Source organism: Brassica oleracea, chromosome C8 (assembly GCF_000695525.1).
Source record: "Brassica oleracea var. oleracea cultivar TO1000 chromosome C8, BOL, whole genome shotgun sequence".
Classification (NCBI taxonomy): Eukaryota; Viridiplantae; Streptophyta; class Magnoliopsida; order Brassicales; family Brassicaceae; genus Brassica; species Brassica oleracea.
The window spans coordinates 38,151,058-38,166,635 of record NC_027755.1 but is presented as its reverse complement, the minus strand read 5'-3'; the positions used below and the strand labels follow the sequence as shown (position 1 = coordinate 38,166,635).

The following is a 15,578-nucleotide window of genomic DNA, read 5'->3' as shown; positions in this document are numbered from 1 at the left end:
GGTTAATGATGTTTTATTTGTACTTGAACTTGTGGGATGAAATGTTCTTTTGTATGACAGATGAGGAAGGTGTTGTTTTTGTATGACAGATTAGGAAGGTGTTGTTTTTGTAAAAGGGTGAGGATAGGATGTAGTTTTTTGTAAACTTATCCTCCTACCAAACTATCATTTCGTAGGAAATTAGTTTGGTAGTGTTGTAACCTTTCGGATGATCTAATCTAATGGTGGAGTTGTTGTTTTTTTAAGTTGCAATTTCACAATTAAGTTCATAAGACATATAAATTTAAGAACGTAAACCCATAACAGATAAGCAGATAAATTCTTAATACAGAGAAGTTCATAACACAAAGTCATAACAGATACGCAGATAGATAGTCTTCTGGACGACTAACGAGAAGGTTGTCCAGGAGTTAAGTCTTATGGACGACTAACGAGAAGGTCGTCCAGGAGTTAAGTCTTATGCCAACACACGAATAGCTGCCGTACACTTCTGAAGTGTAGAGAGACCAAGCCTTCCGAGACCGTCTTTCTTCTGACGAAAGAATTGAACTTTATTTGAGAGACGATCAACAATATGCATAAACAATGGTTTGTTCATTCGAAATCGTCGTCGGAATAGATTTTCTGGATACGTTGGAGCGTCACTAAAATAATCATTCCACAACCGGAAATGACCATCTTCACGGTTTCTTTCGATAAAAACTCTTTTTTTTCTTGTCTTCTTTTCGCCTTCTTGATCACCGTTAGCAATGATTAAATTCTCGAATGTCTGATCCAAATATTGATCAAAAAATTGATCATACTCTTCATCAAACGAGTCTTGATAATTGTTGTGAGAAGAAGATGCCATGAGATAGATTTTTTTTGAGAAAGATAATGGAGAGAATGAAGAGAGATGAGAGAATAGAAAATAGACTTGGTTTAGAGAGACAATGGAGAGAGATGGATTAATGACACCATAGACTGAAACTCCTTGACCGCATTCTCCTTCCGCGTATTCTCCTCAACCACTGTCTTCTTACCACGGGCCTTAGCGGCTTTAACACCCTCTGGACGCATTGTTTCAGTTGGTTGAGAGCTTGAACAATCTGCCCCGTCCTCATCAACCTTTCTTTTTTTTGAGCTTCCTGCGTTTTTGGAAGATGAAAGCTCACACCACTTCTGGTCGTTCTTCAGCTCCTTCCAAGCATGTTCAAGGAGAAATCTCTTCTTATGGTTGTTGTAAAAAATTTCATGAGCACGTTTCACCACATCATTCTCGTTCTGGCCACTACTTCTCTCCCTTGTTGCAGCTTCATAGGCTCCACAGAAGTTGCAAACTTGTTCATTTATCTTGTGCCATCGATGCTTACAATTATTTGCCTCTCTATGTTCACCTCCAGAGACCTGACTCGCTGAAAAATACGCTGCTACTCTTGACCAGAAAGCGCCTAATTTTTGCTCATTGTTAACCACTGCATCTTTGCTCGTGTTTAACCACGAGCTAATGAGCAACATATCATCCGAAGGCGTCCACTTCCTTCGTTCTTTACAGTCAGGAGGAGTGTTTCCAACGAAGTTCGAATCAGCTGTACCTTGAGTGGGAAGAAAAGGAACTTGGCTTGAAGATAGCTCGACACTATCTTCATAGGAACCAAAGGCAATATCTTGTTGACTATTTAGTAGATCAACAAAATTTGGATTATGTCTATATGGATTGGAATCCATATCCTAGGATGGCAAAGAAGAGATAAATTAAAGAACAAAGGGGAGGAAGTGGGGTTGGGGTTGTTCAAGAAAGAGGAGAAGGACACAGTTTAATAGAAGGAAGAGAAGCATTGATCACAACCAAACCCGAGTGGACATATATCTAACACAATTATCACACTACACCATCCATATCTATCAAACCAAAACGTCAATTTATTATCTTAACACAACCTTACTTTTAATTTATTATCTTCATACAACTCTAACCTAACGCATTCATTACACTACACCTCCTATATCGTTCAAACATAATGCAATTTATTACGGTTCAAGAACAAGAACTCAAACAGAAAGTTAACCAAACATGCTTTTCCAATTCAAGACAGCAATAAAATTCATTTCAGACAACAATAAAATTCTAATTCAATCGCAACTGAACACACAAAACACCAACCAATACAAACAACGGTTTAACCAATTCAACAGAGCAAAGATCAAGTATTTATCCAATTCAAAAGATCAAAGACAGAGGTTTTACCTTCATGAACTATCGTGGGTGTTTTGTCTGACAAAGAGAAAGGTCCAGCCTCGATCATGTCTCTTGATCAACCCACCTCAAGACACAAAGACAGAAAAAAAATCAGAGGATTGAAATCGTTATGATTCACTATGAAAGAGAACAATCTAATTGAAATTATTTAAGACATGCATAATTGAAATTTTCAAACATTAAAACTAATCTTTACCTTTCGATTTGTCTGAGCATCAACAGTCACCGATTTGCTTCCTCTCCAAGAGCCACCACCAGGGAGATCTCGCTGTTTTCCTTGGTCGCGGAGAGGAACCGATAGAGGAACACCGTTTTCATTAGCCGACAAGATCCACCGAGAGAGACACCGTTTCGTTGAGTAGATCCACAGTGAAGAAATGAAATCGCCTTTTGATCGCGTCGGAGAAGAGAGAAGGAAGAAAGAAAGAAGGAAAAAAGGAAAAGAAGGAAAAGAAAGAAAAGAGACGCAACCCGTGTCCTCTCTCTCTCCTCTCTCCAATGAAGCTCCGACGCGTGGCGCCGAGGGACGGACGCTTCGCGGTGCTAATTAGGCAACGCCCCTTTGCTTAATTCATGTTTTTCATTTATTTTTAATCTTAATTTACCTAAGCAACTCTCCTAAACTACCCCAATAAACTTGCTCTAACTACTTTCGAGGATTTAAAGCTTAATTATAAGAATATTTTTTCTGTACAAAGATTTTTTTATAATTTGGTGTTCTATATTTATCAAATCGACTTCATATTGAGACACATACGTGCTCCACTTTGAGAGCTTTGTTTGAACATGAAATGCGTTATACAAACATTCCGGCGGTAACCGGTGAATCAAAAATGGAATAGAATAAGAGGAATTGAATGCACTAGAAAAATGGAATAGATCCATTCTATTTATTTCTTGATAAAATTGTTATGGAATTGTTTCTTTTGTATTTGGTTTTTTTTTTTTTTTGAATTAATGGAATGAGCATTCTATTCTATTTATGGTAACATGTAATTTTTTTTATGAAATTAATGGAATTGATATTTGAAAGTATTCCATTCCAAAAATAGGTAATCCAGTGGCTTTTGCCAATAGTCTCCTTCTTCTAATCCTAATTTCTCATTTGATTTTTCTTTTATTTATGTGTTAGTTGAAAGCATATAAAACTATTTAATAGCGTATTCATATGGATCCATGTACATCCTGTGAATAACTTAAATTATCAGCGGTCAACGGTTTATCATTTATCTAGAATGTTAAGATCTCACTATATATGGCATGCAATTATGTAGTTGGACACACGTATGATACAACACCATCAAGTGAGTTTTTTTCTTTTTTGCAAAAAAAAATTCTATTGAATGCGAGAGCTTACGGATCATACAACAGTTTTGCTAGCTTATTTTTAGCTTCTAGGGTAATAACCAAAACAGATGAGGCAAGCATAAAGGCAAAAAGAGCCTAAAAACCGCTTAGAATTAGCTTAACCCAAGTACCCAACTGGCTCAAAGTTTAGTAGTTGAATTAGCATGTTAAATTAGTATGTGAGGGCATTAAACATCAATATATCTGTGAAATATTCAATCTAAAAATCTTTAATACTGATGGTTTTATTGTACCATAACTCGTCAAGTGTATGTTACGTAATAAGCGTGACAATTCCTTAAATTGTTGATTATTTTGAGTTATTTTGTGGACTTTTCATATGTTTTTTTCTAAAATCCATATCATTGTCCGTCTCTTATCCATTTATCTTGAAGTGTTCACAATGTTCTGTGTAATCCTAAAGATGGAAAAGAACAAAAAATATATCACTATCAAGGTATATGTTGACATTCGATTCTTAAAGAACGTAAAAAGATAGATGCAATTATTGATGCAAACCTACATGACAAGAAAATGATTGATGCAAACTTTAACAAATGTAATCTTATCCATGTAAACCTGCTTAGAATTACCAATCTTAGTCCAGCTTGGTCTTATGGTTTATGTATTCACTAATCATTTCAATTAACTCACCACATATGCAAAGATCTGCATAGGTTATACTCTTTTGTTTGCTTTGAATTTTGACTAAATATTGGAACTGCGCAACTTTGAATTTAAGAAATTATTAAGGTCAGAACTGATACATTCAAACTGAAATTGGAGTTACAGTCTTTTATGATCCTTCCAAAGTGTAACATACAAAAAAATACAATTTGAGGTCTTATTGGCCTGCAAGTTGAATCCAAGTTGATATGTTGTTACATTTGAAGAAGTACATTTTTTGTTCTTCTCAGTAGGTAGGAAACAAAAAAGCGGAAATGTACAAAGGGAGTGTGAAAACATTTATTCACATGATACAGTTTTTGTGATTAGAATATCTGTTGATGGTTTAAGACGAGAAGTTCACATTCTCTCATCTCACTCCTCGGTACACAGCACCTGGTTGAAGATCATCCATGTTGTCTATGTTCCTAAAACCATCAAATTGCAGACATGTCCATCCCCGTCTTGCTAGAAAATCACGGTAATCTTCTTCCGTGTAGAAGACTTTCTCTTCTGTATGGACTGGTAACTGGTTGGATTCATCATAATGGCAAACTCTAATAGCTAGTCCTGTACAATAGGTTTTGGATATTGGCAACTCAGTAAACCGTATTTGGAGTAGAAACATGCTGTTCAACAGATAGGAGTGTGGTGAATCTTACCATCATCTACATGGAGAAGATAGTTCCCTAAGGGCATGTCTCGGTCAAGACAACGAACAACCTGGTCTTCATCCTCTAACCAAAAAGCCCGTCGTGTTCTTAACCCAAAAGCGGATCTGATAGTGTCTTTGATTGCTTCAGTGCTACCATCAACGCCGATTCTTCTTGTATAGTCGCCAAATTTAACAGTTATGACCCTCCCACCAAAAGGCTGACCATGAGAATCGCCACCTGTTTGTATAACATAAATAAAAAAGCTCTAATTAATTACAAGAGACAAGACATAATCAGCAAGCAACCTCAAAACTGTTTGAAACATGAACAAAAAGATAGTTATAAGCTTTTTTTCTCAGACTTGCCGTTTCCAGGAGTCTCTCTCCAATTCCAAGGAGGAACTCCATTTGCTGCAACAACATCAACTGTAGCTATCGCAAGAGGATGACCATCATGGTCAAGACGCCTTTCAAGGTTTAACGCTGGCCTTCCATTAGCTAAAACATAGATTAAAAAAAAAAAAAAAAAAAAAACTTATCAAAACACATACACATGACATCCTCTAGAAACCAAACTAAACCAACCAACAGAGAAACTATATATTAATCCCACGGCACATTCTGTTCCAATCACAGAGAAATAATTTCCTCTTGCACATGCAACTCTTTGTTTCCAATCCTAAATGCTCACAGAGCAAGTTAATACCGATTGCTCACTAGAACTTTTCAAGAGGCAATGTGCATTCTCTTTGTAATATAGCAATATATATATAATTAACACACAAAGGTCAATGATAAGATGAGTACCTTCAACAGATCCAAAAGAAATGCTCGGATCATCAAAACCTACGATGAAAGATAAAAGGTTGCCACTTTAAACAAAAGAAACTTAAACCAAGTACCAAAAACATCATCTTCTAACAAAATCAACGAGGCTATATTAAGAAACATACTCTCAAAAATAGCACTCCAACTAGTATCATCTCAGCCTAAAACATTACCCAAACTCTACCACCTATCTTATCAACATAAACACTAATCACATCTGCATTTCCTCAAAACAAATCAAGAAACTGAGCATTCCTAAGTTAAGCACCAGAAGTATCATCATCTTCTTAATTAAGAAACATAGCATCCCTAATCTTTAGCCAATCAAAGCTTATACCTTTATCAGTAAACTGCATAAAGGAATCAACTTTAGCAGTGGCTGTTGCGTTAGGGCTCTTGCTGTACTGTCCCGTCGCCGTCACTTTCTTGCTCCTCTCCCTAAGAATCTCTTCAATCTCCTTGTAATACGACATCTTCGCCGATCTATTCCCTCTGTCACGATGCTTAGCCTTCTTGAACTCCTTCAACAGATTCCTCCATTTGTCGGTACACATGGTCGGAGACCGATCGAAGCCTTTCTCCCGCATCTTGGCGGAGATCTGCTCCCAGAGATGCTTGTTGGACTTGGAGGTGTTGAAGAGTCCGTCCATGCCTCGGCGGAACATGATCAGGGAGCGTGTCTCGTCTTGGACCCACGTCTCCGCTCGTTTCTTGGGAGCTTTCACTTCGTGGTCCTCGCCGCTGCTTTCTCCGAGGAGAATCTGTTGAGGCTGGAGATGGTGATGATGATGGTGGGGATGTAGATCTCTTCCTGGTGTGTTGGTGGTGACGTCGATGATCATGTTGTCGCGTGCGGTGGTGGTGGTGGTGTTATCGTCTTTGTAGAAATCGATAGGACGAGGCTTGTCGGAAACGAACATTGCTGTCTTATCGGAGCACTGAGATGGATGTGGCGACCGCAGCAATTTTTCGGTTTTTAATGTATTTAATTTGGAGGGGGGGAGTCTATTACAAAATTAGTGATGTTTATTGTAGAAGATGCCAATTATTTAAAGTATTTAAAAATCCAAATTCGAATCTAGTCCACTTTTTAGAAAGTTGAATATATGTATAAATGAAATCTATTTATCTGTATATTATCTGAAATGAACATATCGTGTAAATTTAAATACCAAAACTAATGATTTTATATTTAATTTGATTTAAATTTATAGGGTTTTTGTTTGTCTAGAGACATGTAACTATATCAACACCAAAAGACTAGCTACAAATAAGGAAAAAGGTAGACAACAACAAACCAGGCGTATGATGCAATAAAACCAGTTCAATAGTGCTTAATATCTTTTTCTATTTAAATTTGCAAAAGTGAAAATTTTAGGATAAACAATCTTCTGTCAAAAAAAGTGATATGACCCACACTGTGGAAGCTAACAAGATTGAATTGCCAAAAACATAAGACTAATAATATATAGTCTCTCTCACCAATGCAAAAAAAAAAAAGATTGGAAGAAGTTGGGATGCAATGGCAAAAGAGTATATCATAAGGATCTTAGTTCTAGAGAGACGTTTTGTTTTTGTATTTTCGTTTTTGCTACATTGGAGAGAAGTTTCAGTTTCATCTTCTTTGAATAGATGCAAAATGTAACATCATTCCTTGTTTTTCCTTCTTTATATATGATATTGTTTGTTGAAGCTTGTTACTGGATTCTTGATGGCGACATTGTTACAATCTGTTTATTATTTGATTCATAAAAATCTGAATAATAACATGTACCAAACACAAAATATTAAAAATAAGAAGCTGTTCATGATTCCCACTTGCTCTTCAACTTATCAGCATGCTTAAACTCAAATGTCAAGACCACAGTTTCATCCATCCTCCTCAAGACAAAACTCTCCACCAACAGATAACATTTATAGCTCTTCCAGTTTGAACCGCCTCCATCAAATTTGTCTGATCTTTTAACCACGGCTCTTTGGGAATCACTCTTCCACCCGAACCTCTCCTCTTCCCATTTCATCCTCTCAGTGACAACAGACCTCAAACCAACACTCTTGTTTGCAACCCCAAACCAAACAACCCCATTTTCATCCACCCTTTTTGTCTCTTTTCCGATACCTTGTCCCTCAAGCTTCACAACTTCTGGATCCACTTCCATATTGACTACAACCTCGCGGTTTTCTTTGTCAGCGTTTTCGCAAGAGTAAACCTCCTCCCATTTTTGGTGAAGAGTCATGTTGTAATAAGTTGAGCTCTTAAGCTGAACCTTTACGTTTCCTTCCTTCACGAATATGAAAGGTACATACCATTTCCCTACCAAAACGTTTGTATTCAGATCACTAGGAAGCTCGGAACGAAGCTGAGCTTGAATCCCTTTTGCATCATCTCTCAGACCATAGTCTTGGGATGTCGAGTACTCGACGCTCCAATTTTTTCTCTCAAGGAACTTTGGTGGTTTTCCGCCAGGAGCAACCGATGTTGCAAAGTAACCTCGATCCCAAGATTTTGATTGATGGATCTCAAATTGTTGGTATACGTCATAAGGATCTGCTTGTTGTGGTTTAGCTTCAGGAAGACGGGTGAAACAAAAGCAGCAGGGGACTCTGTCTTCCTTTTTCGCATTAGCAGAAGCTTCTCTGCAACACACAACAAGAAAGTTGTACAAGTTCATATTGTATTTGTAAGATATCAAGCTCAAGACATTAGATGCATCCTTTTAAGTTCAATGTAAACTTGAGGTTGTTAATGGCGTAGTAACCAATAAAAGACATACCCTGAGTGTTTCCCGCTTCTTTTAATGACGTAGTAACGATTAGAAGACAACGGCTGGTCAAGAACCGGAATGAAAATGACACGATCGCTAAAAACCATGGGCAGGTCTTTAATAACTGTGATGGTGTATTTCATAGTCAGCTTTGCGTTCTGTGGAAACGGTAAGCCTTTGAGTGCAGACTCGTAGCAAGATCCGAAGCAACACGTTGGCCTTGACTCTTCATCTTGAATTACAAGTACACCGGAGTTTGGACCTTCAGACGCTGGTTGCTTCAACTCCGGTCTGTTACTTTGATATTCCGACAAACGCCTAGTAACATACATTTTTGGTTTAGTTGGTAGATACTTAGATTTTAGTGGTTTTGTGATTCGTAAACTTATGACTGGATCTATTTATAGAGAGTAGGATAAGAAGAAACAAATTTTTTGTAACCACAATAAATCAATATTTGAATTAGAGAACATTTTACGCTTTATTGTCTTAAGACCTTTCCAAGCAAGTTCTTGACTTGGCACTTATGCAAAGTCTTTCTCACCCTTCTTCTATGAGAAATTTTAAAATATCTAAAGCAAAAAATACTATTAATATAATGTATTTAAAGAATTAAGTTTTAGTTTAAAAACATAATAAGAAAAATATTATATAATTATTTTGGATATCTTAAAGATTTTCATTTTTAAATATGAGATAATCACTTAAAATATATATTATTATTTTTTATAAAATAATAAGATAATATTTTAAAACATCTTGAAAATCTCCCAATAAAAATGTTCCTCAGTATTGATTAAACCTCTCAACAACGTATTCTTTTATTGTTAAAATATTCCCCCCCCCCCTCACCCCAATATATGTTATTTGCCATTATTTTATATCTTAATATATTTATATATTATTGTTTTATCCTTTTCTTAATATATTTTAAAATCCATATGCATATATGTATTTTTGATATTCAAATTTTTTATTTTATAAAAATAGTTGTGTGGATAAACAGACAATAATAATATATTATGGATATTAATTTGTGGACAAATGTATCATGTGGGTAAGTGAAGTTTGGATTGATCAATAATAAATAGAAAGTCGTTGACGGATGAGTTGTGGAAAAAATAAATGTTACATACAAATGAATACATCGTTATTGTTGTCATTAAATAAAATTTTCATTTTTTTCTTTTTAATTAATTGAAATTTTATAAATTTCGTTTTCTTATTCTTGATGCTTGAGATTTTTATTTTGATATTAAAATTTACATGCTTAAAAGATCGAATACTTGTCAATGAGAAGACTACAAATACCAGAGCACATGGATAGAGACTGAGAGGCATGTTATAGGTGGATACAAAATGGGTGGACAAACTAATTTTTTTTTTAATAAATAATATATTATTTTTATAGCGTAGAAAAGCTCCTAATTAATATAGAGTTATATGAAACGATACCTTGAGTTTTATATCATCAACAGAAACTTGCATAAAATTTCTTCACATGGTGTCCAACAACCAGTTGCACATATGACAAAAATGAATTAAAACTCAATTCGACTTGGTCTTTTAACATATCAACAAGCCTAAACCATATATCAACACCAAGCTCCCATCAATTCTCTTCAATTCAAAGCGCTCTCCCAAATATATAACATCTTAACTCTTCCACCACTTTGAAATATCTATGATCTCTTAACGTTAGACCTTATCTGATCGTCTTTCGTTGACCACCCAAACCTCTCCTCTTCCTATCTTTTACGCTCCAAGACGACATAACCAAGACCTATCTCCTCCTCGGTCTTTCATGTGAGTCCACACCATTTGTCTCTTTTGCAACCTTCTTTCCTCCAAACTTTACCACTTCTTTTTCAACCTACACATCAACTACAACCTCAAACTTTTTTAGTGTCAATGACTCAATGTTCTCGTAGGAGAAACCCTCTTTAAATCTTTGGTGAAGGGTCCTGCATACAGAGATTTCGTAACCTAATCTTTAGCATTTCCTTCCTTTACAAACAAGAATGGGATATACAATTTCCCAACTACAACACTCTTGATTTATCTTCTGCACTACTGTATTGTATTATACCTTCCACTTACATCTTATCGAAATCAAGAAGCTCATAAAGATGATTTGCGTCTTTTTTTTAAATTCCAATCGAGTGTAAAATTATATCCAAACCCAAAAATCGAGTGTAATACACACTTAACCTAGTTTCTATAAATACAAATTTTAGAATCATTCCCAATTAGGAGGTGTTAGTGGGAGCTATACTTATAATAATTGAAGTAAATCTAAAATTCTATAGAAATTGCTTATTAGATTCAAACATTTTTATTAAAATCAAGTGTTACTGGTCTGATGATTCTTTAATGACATATGCAATCCATTGTTATTCAAAAAGTTTGAGATTTAGTGATTCTATAATTCTATAAAAAATTAGTGTTATTGGAATTTAAATTTTTAACATTTTAAGTCGTGAAACAAAATTTTCAAAATATTACATATATTCTCAAGATTCTTAACATCATTGTAGTAAATAATTTCATAGACTTTTTTAATATGACAAACTCAATAAGATTCTTTATAAATTTAACAAATCTTTTGATTCTCAAAATCAATCAATTCTACCTAAATTCATCTCCCACTAACCCCTTTTATATTACAAAATCTTCAAGATACTCTATATCCTTCTATATACCCGCTCAAGCTCAAGCCGGTGATCGAGAAACAAGGAATTAGTGGCTTGAGATTGATTCGAAAACTATAGACTAACCTCAATAAGTGGCGGTGGCGATGGCAAAGTATGGCAGCGGAAGACATGCAAGAGAGATGTGATATATGTTGCAGTGATCTGTATGGTAGTGATTAGATTGACTAGAGGTGTATGTCAACTCTGTGGTGGAGACAATTTCTCGTGTTGACCGGTGGGGTTGATCATTTGTGGTGATGGTGGTGGTTTGAATGAGCTGTTATGCTTGTTGAAGGAGGGAAGATTGAATATCTCGTTGTGTTACATCCTTCAATGACTGAATGATCCCAAATTGTTGATGATCCATTTACTGGATGATGATCCTTTTAGATGGATCTAAAATTTTTGGTATATGTCAAACGGATCTAGAAACCTCGGCACAGCATAGATACAAAAGTGAGTCAATTAAATAAGAAACTATGTCCTTTTCTTTTGCACTAACACATGCAAATTAGTTTTGTTATGTAGCCATGTAGGGTGTGATTCTGCGTCTTGGATCACATACAACTCGCATGTGTTTCACCATCTTCAATAGTACACATAACAGCTACACAAACATATATATATATATATATACATCAAGTCTTTAACCATAATCATTGGCTGATCCTACTAACATATTTCATCAAAGTTTAACAATCTCCGCAGATTCGAAGGTTCTTAACAATCCTTACTGCGGTTCCAGGAACAGTTCTAAGAAAGCCCAAGTGTAAGAGCCGGTTTCTCACTATGAACATTTTCCTTCTTTTTCTTCAGTGTCATGAATCCACTAATCAAATCCTGAGGAATGTATTTTCCCTCAATGATTATTTTTTTGGGTTGTAATATGTTAAATAATTCTATAATGGATATAGTAAAGTAATCATTTATTTTTGAATGCAAGAGGAGAAGATAAAGCACAAGCGGAAATTAAAAAGAGAAGAAGCTCAATCCAATATTGGATAGTTCTCAACTTATGAGCATTTCTAAACGCATATGTCCGCACCAAACTCTCATCCATTCTCTTCAACCCAAAGCTCTGTACCAATATATAATGCTAATCTCTTTCATGTTTTTTAAAGATTTTAGGAAGTATCATCAATGGATTTGCTCTGCCGCTTAAAGATGAGCACAAAGTTAACGTTTCTATTTCTGGTATATATTGGAAAGATTTTAAGAAAACTAATTTGACAACTATTTCACTAAAGTACACTTATATTTTTGTTCAAACATCCATAAATTTTTTAAAGTTAAACATGTTTGAGTTGGAATACTGCAATGATGATGACCTACCAGAAAATCCTAAATATTCTAGGATTAAGTGAACATTTGAGGATTAGTAAACAAATATTTTTATCCTCCACAAAATAACGGCTCGAGAGTGGAGGTTTGGGAGCCCACGATGGGGCGGTCGGGCCATTACAAGTGTTTCTGGTTCGAGCTTTGATACCTTTCCACAAACCGAAATGCTTCCAAATTTATCATCAGCAGTAGCAGTTGCAGAGTGATGATTTTTTTTCTTTGTATTTTCGTTTTTACTTCATTTGTATTCTCTCCATTAAACTTAGTGAGAAGTTTCAGTTTCATCTTTGAAGAGATGTTAGATCATTTCTTCTTTTTTTATGTTCTTCTTTATATATGATCTTCTTGTATTTTTAAGCTTGTTAAAGGGTTCTTGATGGCAACAGTGTCCACAAGATTTCAATCGTTTTCCAAACGAAATAAACTCCAAACCTTTATTAGCTTATTACAAATGAATACCAACACAAGAAAGTTTTAAACAAGAAGCTATCATGATTCCCACTTGGTTTTCAACTTATCAGCATGTTTAAACTCAAATGTCAAGACCACACTTTCATCCATCCTCCTCAAGACAAAGCTCTCCACCAACACATAACATTTATAGCTCTTCCAACTCGAACCGCCTCCATCAAATCTGTCTCTTCTTTCAACCACGGCTCTGCTCTTCCACCCGAACCTCTCCTCTTCCCATTTCATCCTATCAATGACAACCGACCTCAAACCAACACTCTTGTTTGCAAACCCAAACCAAACAACCCCATTTTCATCCACCCTTATTGTCTCTTTTCCGATAACTTGTCCCTCAAGCTTCACAACTTCTGGCTCAACTTCCACATTTACCAAAACCTCACGGTTTTCTTTGTAAGAGTTTTCACAAGAGTAAACCTCCTCCCATTTTTGGTAAAGAGTCATGCTGTAATAAGTTGAGCTCTTAAGCTGATCCTTTGCGTCTCCATCCTTCACGAATATGAAAGGTACGTACCAGTTCCCCACCGCAACGCTTCTGTTCAGATCACTAGGAAGCTCGGAACGAAGCTTAGCGTTAATCCCTTTTGCATCATCTCTAAGACCATAGTCTTCGGATGTCGAGTACTCAACGGTCCAACCTTTTCTCTTAAGGAACTCTGGTGGTACACCGTCGGGAGCAACGGATGTTGCAAAGTAATATCGAGACAAAGATTTTCGTTGATGGATCTCGAATTGTTGGTATATGTCATAAGGATCTGCTCCTTGTGGTTTAGCTTCAGGAATACGGGTGAAACAAAAGCAGCAGGGGACTCTGTCTTCCTCTTTCGCATTAGCCGAAGCTTCTCTGTACCAAAAAGTTGTGAATAATTTTATATGGTATTTGTAAGGTATAAGCTCAAAACATTAGACATATCCATCTAAGTTTCTGTTCACACGAGATTTTTAATGGCCTAGTAACGGTTAGAAGACATACCCTGAGTGTTTCCCGCTTCTTTTAATGGCGTAGTAACGGTTAGAAGACAACGGCTGGTCAAGAACCGGAATGAAAACCACAGGATCCTGATAAACGATGGTCGTGTTATTAGCTGCGATGATGTAGTTCACAGTCAGCTTTGCGTTCTGTGGGAACGGTAAGCCTTTGAGTTCAGACCCGTAGCAAGATCCGAAGCAACAAGTTGGCTTTGACTCTTCATCTTGAATTATAAGTACACCGGAGTTCGGACCTTCCGGCAATGGTTGCTTTAACTCCGATCTGTTTCTTTGATATTCCGACAAACGCCTTGTAACATACATGTTTGGTTTTAGCTGGTGAATGATTAGCTAATTTTTAATGGTTTTGCGATTCGTATAACTTGTGATTGGATCTATTTATATAGAGAATGATAAGAAGAAATATAAAATTATTAATAACCAGTAAATAAATAACAGATTTAGATAACGTTTTACGCGGTACTGTCTAAAGACTTTTCCAAGCAAGATCTTGAACTTAGAAGGAGACAGAAGTCCTTTTCTAGCTGTTTTTGTCACGTCACATCGTCTTTGAATTTGTGTATAAAATCAAATTTTATCAAACTTTGAATTCAACAGGTATGACCTATACGATCGAATCTATTCACGTGGCCAATCTTCAAACGGTTGGCGTGGGGATTGTAAGAACAGAGCTTGTGTGATGGTAACGGCTTTTGATGCAGATTGCAAATAGACTTCTTGATATTAATAATAAAAAAAAAATGAATGACAAACTCAATTACAATTTCTCTTCCAACTTATAAACACGTCGAAGCTTGTATGTCAAGGTTTTTAAATGGCAAAATCTTAGCACGTTACCGGCAAGTTCAAGAAAGATTAAATGTTTTTTATATGAGTTTAAGTTGGATATAAAAATAGAGGGTTTACAAAAGTTGTTGAAATGATGATTACAAAAGGTGTAGCTTCAAAATATTAAAATTTGATAAAATAAGGAAGTGGTAGGAAGAAGAAAAATTCAAACAAAGGAAACTCTAAACTGTATCAGCTTATTACAAATGAAAATAAATAAAAACATTACCAACACACAAGAAAGCTCTCAAGATTCCCACTTGGCATTCAACTTATTAGCATGTCAAAACTCATATGTCACAAGTACACTCTCATCATGTTGATATGCCTTGAATCTGGATGTTACATCTAGGCGATGGATGTTACATCACGTACATCATACCGACTCGGTTGCATCAAGAGCGTTGCATCAAGTTATTAAGGATATTACATCTGATCGTGGGCTTAAACCCATGAGTCCGTTTAGTCTAGGGTTTTAGATGCGAGATGTTACTATATATATCTTGTACTCGAAATAACCCTGAACTTGCACTCTGTAAGCTCAATATTGCCTCCAATAATAAGATCTCTCTTTGCCCGTGGACGTAGCCCTAGGGGGGAACCACGTTAAATATCTGTGTCGTAGTTACATCGCTTTTATTCATCTGTTTCCGCATCTGTTCCTTCTCACGTCCGTTACAACAAACTGATATCAGAGCTTCAGGTTGTGATCTAGTGAGAAGATGTCTGGAACAAGAGCGAAGATCGACAAGTTTGAT

General features: G+C 35.9%; 5 protein-coding genes across 6 annotated transcripts in view; all 5 read right to left on the bottom strand.

The window, feature by feature from the left end:
* Nucleotides 1–921: 921 nt before the first annotated feature.
* On the bottom strand, nucleotides 922–1,707 carry LOC106309342 (glutathione S-transferase T3-like). The gene has a single exon (XM_013746376.1). It carries the CDS (start codon nucleotides 1,705–1,707, stop codon nucleotides 922–924), a length of 786 nt encoding a protein of 261 aa, XP_013601830.1.
* Nucleotides 1,708–4,414: 2,707 nt separating this feature from the next.
* On the bottom strand, nucleotides 4,415–6,749 carry LOC106307484 (trihelix transcription factor GT-1-like). Of its 2 annotated transcripts, XM_013744456.1 has the most exons (5): nucleotides 6,073–6,749; nucleotides 5,715–5,753; nucleotides 5,274–5,405; nucleotides 4,915–5,145; nucleotides 4,415–4,822 (listed from the first exon to the last, which is right to left on the bottom strand). In XM_013744456.1, exons 1-5 carry the CDS (start codon nucleotides 6,653–6,655, stop codon nucleotides 4,623–4,625), a joined length of 1,185 nt encoding a protein of 394 aa, XP_013599910.1. In that variant the 5' UTR covers nucleotides 6,656–6,749; the 3' UTR covers nucleotides 4,415–4,622. The 2 variants fall into 2 exon arrangements, with proteins under 2 accessions (XP_013599910.1, XP_013599911.1); XM_013744457.1 differs by lacking the exon at nucleotides 5,715–5,753.
* A 610-nt stretch (nucleotides 6,750–7,359) lies between these two features.
* Nucleotides 7,360–8,883, bottom strand: LOC106311029. The gene is made up of 2 exons (XM_013748259.1): nucleotides 8,510–8,883; nucleotides 7,360–8,372 (listed from the first exon to the last, which is right to left on the bottom strand). Exons 1-2 carry the CDS (start codon nucleotides 8,830–8,832, stop codon nucleotides 7,541–7,543), a joined length of 1,155 nt encoding a protein of 384 aa, XP_013603713.1. The 5' UTR covers nucleotides 8,833–8,883; the 3' UTR covers nucleotides 7,360–7,540.
* Nucleotides 8,884–12,922: 4,039 nt separating this feature from the next.
* Nucleotides 12,923–14,352, bottom strand: LOC106307992. The gene is made up of 2 exons (XM_013745098.1): nucleotides 13,976–14,352; nucleotides 12,923–13,846 (listed from the first exon to the last, which is right to left on the bottom strand). Exons 1-2 carry the CDS (start codon nucleotides 14,293–14,295, stop codon nucleotides 13,024–13,026), a joined length of 1,143 nt encoding a protein of 380 aa, XP_013600552.1. The 5' UTR covers nucleotides 14,296–14,352; the 3' UTR covers nucleotides 12,923–13,023.
* Nucleotides 14,353–15,103: 751 nt separating this feature from the next.
* LOC106311091 overlaps nucleotides 15,104–15,578 on the bottom strand; it is a 4,766-nt gene continuing 4,291 nt past the window's right edge. Inside the window, exon 3 of the mRNA XM_013748325.1 lies at nucleotides 15,104–15,128. Coding sequence (XP_013603779.1) covers nucleotides 15,104–15,128 — 25 coding nt within the window. The remainder of the gene's footprint in view (nucleotides 15,129–15,578) is intronic.